The sequence below is a fragment of the Myotis davidii genome, unplaced genomic scaffold, assembly GCF_000327345.1.
Source record: "Myotis davidii unplaced genomic scaffold, ASM32734v1 scaffold370, whole genome shotgun sequence".
NCBI lineage: Eukaryota > Metazoa > Chordata > Mammalia > Chiroptera > Vespertilionidae > Myotis > Myotis davidii.
This window is the reverse complement of record NW_006288615.1, coordinates 1,757,734-1,766,795: the sequence shown is the minus strand read 5'-3', so window position 1 is coordinate 1,766,795 and position 9,062 is coordinate 1,757,734. Positions and strand designations below refer to the sequence as shown.

The following is a 9,062-nucleotide window of genomic DNA, read 5'->3' as shown; positions in this document are numbered from 1 at the left end:
AGGATGGTCTTAGGCGACCCCTGCAAAAGGGTCATTCAACCGCCAAAGGGGTCGTGACCCACAGGTTGAGAACCGCTGTGCTAAATGAAATAAGTCAGTCAGAAAAAGCTAAGAACCATATAGTTTTGCTCATATGTGGGATATAAAACTTAAACTTATGAACACAAACTGCAATGTAGTGGTTGCCCAGAGGGAAGGGGTGGGAGGAGAAGGGGGTCCTAACATATGGTAACAGAAGATTTGACTTTGGGTGGTGGGGACATGGTACAAGATAAAGATTTTATAACATACAAATCCACACCTGAAAACTATGTGTTCATGTTGACCAATGTTATCCCAATAAATTTAATTTTTTAAAAAGGAATAGAAACCCTCTCCTCACCTAGCTGCCCCTCCCAGGACTTGCCTATTGGGTCATGCTGTGAGGATTCTGCATATTCTCTATTCAAGCAAGAAGCGAGGCTGGGTAGGGGGTCTGTCTTGCAACAAAGGGCAGGGGACTCTTTTGCATGTGAGTGGGTTCAGAGGTACCTGGAGTTTGGAGCTCTCATGTACAACTTCTTAGAAATCCCAATTCTGAGCTTCAGGGTTTCAATCCTATATCAGGGCCCTGACTGGAATAGAGGCCCAACTAGGCTTAGAATTCAGTCTTCTCTGAAGTTCTGTCATTCTTAAAATTAGGGCCTGTTTCAGGCCTAGAACTATTGCCTTCCAGCTGCATGTATGAGGATCCCTTTGTTTTAGGTGGTGACTAATGGATTTAAGTCTATCATATACTCTTTTCAATACATTCATCACACTTAGCAAAATCCACAGTTCTTTTCTTTTTAATGTTTTATTGATTTCAGAAGAAAGGAACGGGAGATAGAGATGTAGAAACATTAATGATGAAAAAGAGTCATCAATTGGCTTCCTCCTGCACACCCCCTACTGTGGATCCAGCCTGCAACCTGGGCATGTACCTGACCAGTAATCAAACTATGACCTCCTGGTTTGTGGTTCAATGCTCAACCACTGAGCTACACCGGCCAGACAAAATACACTCTTCTTATAGTTATTTTATTTTATTATTGTCTAAAGTTTTACATATATCTCCTTTTTCCCCAATTGACCCTGCCCCCATATCCTCCCAGCCACTCCCACCATGGGCAAGCCCCCACCGCCCCAGTGTCTGTGTCCATTGGTTATGCTAATATGCATGCATACAAGTCCTTTGGTTGCTGTCGATCCCCCCTCCCCTATCATTTGTCTCTGGATCTATTCTTATTCATCAAATGATGTTGATCATTATATCCCACATATGAGTGAGATCATGTGATATTTATCTGTCTCCAACTGGCTTATTTCGCTTAGCATAATGCTCTCCAGTTCCATCCATGCTGTTGTAAATGGAAAAGTTCCTCCTTTTTTATAGCAGCATAGTATTCCATTGTGTAGATGTACCACAGTTTTTTAATCCATTCATCTGCTGATGGGCACTTAGGCTGTTTCCAAATCGTAGCTGTTGTAATTTGTGCTGCTATGAACAGAGGGGTACATATATCCTTATTGATTGGTGTTTCTGGTTTCTTGGGATATAGTCCTAGAAGTGGGATTACTGGGTCAAATGGGAGTTCCATTTTTAACTTTTTGAGGAAATTCCATACTGTCTTCCACAGTGGCTGCACTCCCACCAGCAGTGCAGGAGAGTTCCTTTTTCTCCACATCCTTGCAAGCACTTATAGTTTGTTGATTTGTTGATGATAGCCATTTTGACAGGTGTGAGATGGTATCTCATTGTTGTTTTGATTTGCATCTCTTGGATGATGAGTGACTTTGAGCATATTTTCATATGTCTCTGGGCCTTCTCTATGTCCTCTTTTGAAAAGTGTCTATTTAGATCCTTTGCCCATTTTTTTACTGGATCATTTACCTTCCTTAAGTTGTATAAGTTCTCTGTAAATTTTGAAGATTAAACCCTTATCTGAAATATCTTTGGCAAATATGTTCTCCCATGAAGTGGGCTTTCTTGTAGTTTTGCTGATGGTTTCTTTTGCTGTGAAGAAGCTTTTTATTTTGATGTAGTCCCATTTGTTTATTTTCTCCTTAGTCTCCATTGTCCTAGGAGCTGTGTCTGTAAAGATATTGCTACAACATATGTTTGCTGTTTTGCTGCCTATGGAGTCTTGTAGAATTTTTACAGTTTCTATATCATCCAGTTTCCTACAGATAAAATTTTGTCAATGACACTGTTATAGAAACTATCAATATTTTTCCTGTTACCTTCTGGCTAGACAATGATTCAATTCACAAATCCCACCCTTAGGACCTTTTTGCTAGGACTATTAGGTTAAGTTCCCTAGAAGCAGAACCCAAAATGACGTCCCTTAAATAAATGGTTTATTGTGATAATTATCTCAGATGGAGGAGTGGAGAGGAAAACAGGATTGCCTGATGGGAAAGCTAAGCAAGGATGTGGTCACAGCTTGGAGTAGCTCCAACCTAATCCCAGTGGAACTAGACCCAAGGCCAAGGAGGTATAACTGTTGTTGTTGCAATTAGCTAGTTTGTCAATATTAAAAATAGGAAGAGAGCAAAGGGGAGGCTAGACATTATAACCATTGTTATCTTGGCAGCTTCACTAGGAAGCTACAGCTTCATGCTCCCCAGGAAACCCCCAGTCCATTCCCTGCAGATTACGAGAGGAAGGGATAGAACAATGGCGGAGATAGGTGCATGCACAGTGAAGTCAGGGTGATGTAGGGAAGGTGCTTGCCTGCCATCTAGCCCAGGAAAAAGATCATTGGTTGGAAGGGTGGAGCCACAGCAAGTGCACAAAATCTTGGAAGGGTAAAATCCCCAGACAGGTCCTTCTCTCTTGTTTACTTTGGTTCTCTCTTGCTCCATGTCCCACACTTGCCCGTGCAACTATCTGTTTTCTCTCCACGTGCCTTAAGCAGCCACATGGCCATGGGCCATGACAACCCCTGGACTGGAGCTGAGAACACAAGCTAAACTAACCAGATGCGGGAATGGACTCGACTGTATTTTAATATGGAACAGAACTTACGTGCACTGGCCTTAAATATAGCCATACTGAAGGCAAGATTGGACTTCTTGCATGGTGAGACAGATGAAGATGGGACCTTGGAGGGAAACCCCCTTAATTTTACATCATCAAACAAGCTTTCCATGAACCCCCATCCCTCATGGGGGCCTCAGGAAATTCTTTTCCTCATGGCACCTCAAGAACTCCACTTCCACCAATATAACCTCCATGCAATGCTGGTTCCATTTATTGGGCTCAATGTAATATTCCTCAGGGGAGAAATGGATTGGCAGCCAACCCTCACAGCAATTTAGAGGATGAGGGGATTTTCCAGGGTCCCAACAGTATCCGCTATGCAAGTGAGCTGCTCTCATTTGTTTCCCGAATAGCAAACACTTCCTTGAAATTCTTCTCAAATTCTGCCTCCAGTCTAAGTCCCATTAGGCCAAAGTCATTGTACTGGAAAAAAGATAAACAACAACAAAAGTAATGCCACTCGTTACCAGTGTTTAGAAACACTGCATTCAAGAATAACTTCCTTAAATGCCTAAGTTACATTAACCAGGTTAAAATAAAAAACTCTTGTGGCTAAGAGTAAATTCTGTGTCCCAAGTGCATAATTAATTCTTGTTAACTAGACAGAAATGGGAAATCATGACCACATGTGGGGACTCTCACTTATTAGTTTGGGTTGTCGAATAATCCATGTTCTTTGTAACAATCAAATATTACAGATATCTAAGTACAATCTTCCTTTCATATTGTCACTTCTATTCCCCTCTGGTGATCCCTGTTAACTACAGGTCCATTCATATGTAAAGGACTCTGGAATTTGAGATTTCTAAGAAGTTTGATTGAGTATATTTGAGATAGATAAGAACAACATGACTTTAGGACTCAATCTTCTTCTCCTTGGGTTTGGAACAGGGAGGAAAAGACTCTTCTCACTGGACACTTGTTGCCTTTTCTGAGGAGGGTGAACTCTCAGGGACCTGGACTCTGGTTGCAGGGACACCTCCTGACTCACCGTTACTCTCCCTGATGAGCTTAAATCCTCAATTTAAAAACTCACTCACTTCCTGAACCCTTGCTTATACAGGCTCATCATAAAAGGTGAGGGAAAATCTAAAATTTCCCAGCACCAGGAAATGAGGGCAGAGTGACTCAACTCAAAGAAAAGGAAATGGAAGCAGGGAGAGCCACTTACCTTATAAGAAGCCCTGTGGTTCTGAAAGATGAGGCGCATGTCCTTCACAAACCCTTCCACTTGGGGGTAGCCCAGTTTAATTAGCCTCTTCTTGATCTTGTCCAACCACATGGGTTCCTTTAGATGTTGAGAAGTCTCTTTAATCTGGTGGGGGAAAATACCATTGAGATAATTACTGACACAATTCAAAATCTGCCTTCTGTGGATTCCCCTAAAGTCCAGCAGAAATACCAGGTAAAAATAATGGCAGCTCACACTATCCCTCCTGTGGGCTTCATATCACACATCTCACAAGAGCCCATGTCAGGGTCAAGTAATACCAGGGCCGCCTGTAATTATGGTTTTTCGTTGTTGTTACTTACATAATAATAATATGGAATCTTCGAAAAAAACGTGCTCTCTGAATCGCAATAGACTTTCAAGAGAAGGAACTCACATTTCTACAAAAGAAGGAAGATGTAAATGAAAAGCAGCTTGGAGAGAGAGAACCAAGATGGTAAACTCTGATACTCGCCACCTCCCATAACCACATCAAAATTACAACTATGATACAGAACAACCATAATTGAGAACAACCTGAAAGCTGGCTGAATGGTAGTCCTACAACTGGAGAAATAAAGAAGAAAGCACATTTAGACTGATAAGAGGGGTAGAAGCACAGAACTGGCTGGTCCAACACCCATAGGTGGCATGTTTTTAATCAGGAAAAATATCTCAGCTGCAGAGGTGTTCTGTGAGGAGCAAGGGGGTCCCAGCCCCACACCAGGATTCCAGTGCTGGGAAGAGAAGTTTTGATAACTTCAGGCTGTAAAAACAAGTGGGGATTATGGCGGAGTAACACAGACACTACTGGATACTCAGGCAGCTCCTCTTAAAGAACCAGGGCACAAACATACTTGGACTCATTCTTTTTAAGCTCCAGTACCAGGGACATATGGGGATAGAACCAGTTTGTCTGACACTGGAACAAGAACTTGGGGGCAGCTTTTCCCAAACAGGGGTACTCACATGGGTCATTGTTCCTATGCTGAGACCTCCCCCATTGAAGAACTGCTGGGCAGCCATATCTGATTATCCACCAACCTGGCTCATATTGTTTGCTTGCTCCACCCTGGTGATTCCTGAGACCCTGCCCCATTCAATTTGCAGCCCCACTCAAGCTGTTTGCAGCAGCTTTTCTATATGAATGGCCTTTTTGGTTTAGGCTTCAGACTTAGCTAAAATTTATCCAAAAAAAATAGCACTGGCATCAGTATGCCCCATACCTATCAATAAGAGGCCCTAGACAGCTTGGCTTTGTCTGGGCATTTCCAAGCACAATACAAGTAGCAGCCATCTGCAGATTACTCTGTAGTTCCTGCCAGGTGGCCATAGGCAGTGGCTGACTTTATACCTCCTCGGAGGCCCCAGAGCCAGTGCACTCAGTAGACAGCTTTATAACAGGCCAGATTACAACTTTACACATCCATGAGCAACACACCCAAGGGGTAAACTCAATAAGGTCCCACTGAAGCAAGTTCTGCTCCATAGGGGTATCTTCTGCACAGCAGCTCTTCCGCTGTAGTCACAGCTGGTCCTCACAGCCAATTGGCCTGAGGTCAACTCCTCCTAGTGATGTCAACAGCAATCAAGGTTCAACTACAACAAGACTGTGCCCATAGCCCACACATGGATACGCCTGGAGTGCCCAGCTCAGGTGACTGGGGAGGCTGAGCTGGGCCCTATAGGACACCTACTACCCAAGGTCACTCTACCAATTCCAGGAGACATATCAGCTCTACCTAATATATAGAAACAAGCATAAGGAAGCAGCCAAAATGTAGAGACAAAGAAACATGTCACAAATAAAAGAACAAAGAAATCTCCAGAAAAAAAGAACTAAATGAAATGGAAGCAAGCATGCTACTAGATACAGAGTTTAAAACAATGGCTATAAGACTGCTTAAGGATCTTCTGGAAGTTTCCTCAAACAACTATTGCTCTCCAAGAATCATGCAATGGCGGAATTATTATTTTTCTGCAAACAAGGTCTGGTGAGAGGCACAGTCAGAAGAGCAGACACCCTTTGGCACCCCACTTCTCACCCAATGACTCTTGACTTCTCACATGTGAGCAGAAAGGAAAGGTCTTGGGGTTTAAATCTGACTCACCAGCTGCTCCTCGGGCCCCATCTGCCTCGCCAGGACCTCAGATTCCCTGAGACACTGCTGACTTCCTGAAGACTCCATCCTGCAGAAGATGCAACTCCACGGGCTCCTGAGAGGTCGGGCATAAGTGAGCAAGGCAAGACCTCAGAGACAGCCATCATTCCTACAGCTGCCACTGTTTCTCCTTTCAGGAATGACCAATGGACACAGCCAGCAGATGAAGGGGATACTCCAAGACCCCCTAGGTGCGGTCTGAGCCAATAACCCTCCTCCCATCAAGGGTAGCATCAGGGGATAAGTGGGTGGAGGGTGGCGTCAGGGTGAGTGGTGAGCTCTCTTTCCCCATCTGAGCTTCTGGGAGCACAAAGAGCTCTGCCCACCAAGCCCAAATGTTGGAGACTGGGCCTTAATCCATGGGGAACCTTAGGCCTTCATCAGTCAGTTGAAAAGGTGGTGAAATAAGGGTACCTGTCCATGTTTCCTGATTTTTCTAAAAAAGCACAGAACACAAACAGCTGGCATTTTCACTCCCATAGACAGTATTCCATGCTGGGAAAGTTCTGGTAAGGGCAATTGGCAGTATTTAGGCAAAGCACCCAGCCACCAGCCTCAGTCTCCCAGAAAAGAGACGGGAACATTAGCCTCCAGTTGACAGCATCTTTAAACAGTTCCCAGGGTTATAATTCTGGATCCTGTACCTCTGACCCTGCTCTTTCCCCATCAGAACACAAGGAGGAACTATGTTGGGGGGTTGTGCATGGCAGGAGGAAGGGTCCCTAAAGGGAGATGGGGCTGCATCTCACAAACCTCTCAATGTCCACAGGTGGGAGGTGACAGTCCTCATGAAAGGATCTCGAACAAGTATCACAGCAGAATAGCTTTCCTCCATACCGGCAGATCTCACATATGTCTGAATTTCCTAGCTAGAAGGTAAACCAATGTTCATATCTCCAGTGAGACCCTAAAGACCAGCACTGTAGGTATCTAGCACTCACTGCCTTTGTGTGAATCTGCACAGACCCTTCTGTGCTTCTCCCTGAGTTGTGAAGGAACAGCATGGAGTGGAGGTTTCAGAAGAAAGAACTATAATCTGCAGTGAAGTTCAGGAGGAAGGATCTGTGTGCCAGACCAGAAAAGCTTTTCCTATAAAACCAGAGATTCTAATACAGAAACACAGGCAACAAAACAAGGGGATGATTCATGGGATCTGAATCATTTAATTACCATGCAGATAAAACAAGTTCCTGAAATACTGTTAAGTCTATTTGCCTACACCACAATGACATAATATATTGGGTCGACAATAGAAAAGGATAACTTGAGAATTTGATAAGATGGAAAAAGTTTCTTAATGCGGGAAGTAAACAAAGATGAAAAGACATTAATTCACAATTATTTGAGTTGTTTTCTAGGCTTTGGGGTGAAAATATTTGTGTTGGCTGAATTGGGATCATAGCCATTTCTTTTGTTCTTAAAAATGGCCATATATGAGAAAGTGTTAGCCCCAAGGAATAGCTTGCCAAGAGCTCCCATTAAGTGTTCTGGAAGGGGTGGGGGTCCTGACACATATCCCCAGTGAGCACTGAAATGCTTTAGCAGGGAGGCCTGGACTATTTTTCTTCTTATCTGTGTAGACACTCACAGATTACCAGCATCATTCTCCAAAAGTGAAGACCCCTCTCTCCGAAAGAACAAGAAAATGATAAACATAAGCAATGTTTAAGAATCTTGCATTTACAATCTTCTTTCAAGATGTATCTCTCTGGTTCTTTGCCCAGCTACACAATAGAATCTTCTAAGGAGAGCGCATAAGATGTCCTGTTCCCAACATCAAAGGTTATGAATCAGTTTGTCTGAGTGGGGCACCGGCATTGGTATTCCTCTTTAAGTCATAAAATGGATAATTTTGTGTATCTGAATCATCTGGGACTTAATCCTAATGTCCAACTTATAGCACAGATCAATTATATCTCTGATTTCCTTTGAGGGAAATCCAGGTCTTCAAATGATTCCAGTGTGCAACCTGGAGATTTAGCCTGAGCAGAGTCTAGTTACTAAGACAGGGGGAGATTTTAAGTCAACGTTGAATTAGCCTGTAATGTATATCCCATGAAAGATATTAACAGGGGTGAGGGTACTCTTGCCCTCTCCTCCTTTGGCTGTGAGCAGTGCGGCCTGGCCCTCTGTGTCTACATCCATCCCAAACAAGCCGCACAAACACTGGACTCCAGGGCTGTTGACATGATTAAATACTCCCTCAGTTGGCCGAGGGTCAAAATCAATGTGGATAAGATCTAAATCTTTTTGGAGTATTGCTTTGGAGGTAAAGTGTATGTAAATCTATTTGACTATCCCTCCTCTGTTGAATGTCATATATCAACTAGAGGCCCAGTGCACAAAATGTGTGCACAGGTAGGGTTCCTACGCTTGGCCAGCGATCAGGGCACAGGTAGGGTCCCTACGCTTGGCCAGCGATCAGGGCCAATTAGGTTCCCCCCGCCTCCCTGCCTCCTCCTTCCCTTGCTCTCTCAGCACCCCACTGCTGGTTGCCTGCCATGTTTCACACCACCCCCTGGTGTTCAGTGCACATCACAGTGAGCAATCAAACTCCCAGTCTCCTGGTCGAGCTCCCGAGGGGACACTTTGCATATTAGCCTTTTATATATATAGATCATCTTAC

General features: G+C 43.8%; 1 protein-coding gene across 1 annotated transcript in view; it reads right to left on the bottom strand.

Annotated features, from left to right (window-relative positions):
• Positions 1-3,248: 3,248 nt before the first annotated feature.
• The window catches only part of LOC102760145 (nuclear body protein SP140-like protein), a 64,177-nt gene continuing 58,363 nt past the window's right edge, over positions 3,249-9,062 (bottom strand). The window contains 5 exon segments of the mRNA XM_015561802.1: positions 3,249-3,487; positions 4,236-4,379; positions 4,598-4,675; positions 6,386-6,491; positions 7,190-7,305. Coding sequence (XP_015417288.1) covers positions 3,380-3,487; positions 4,236-4,379; positions 4,598-4,675; positions 6,386-6,491; positions 7,190-7,305 — 552 coding nt within the window. The 3' untranslated portion in view covers positions 3,249-3,379.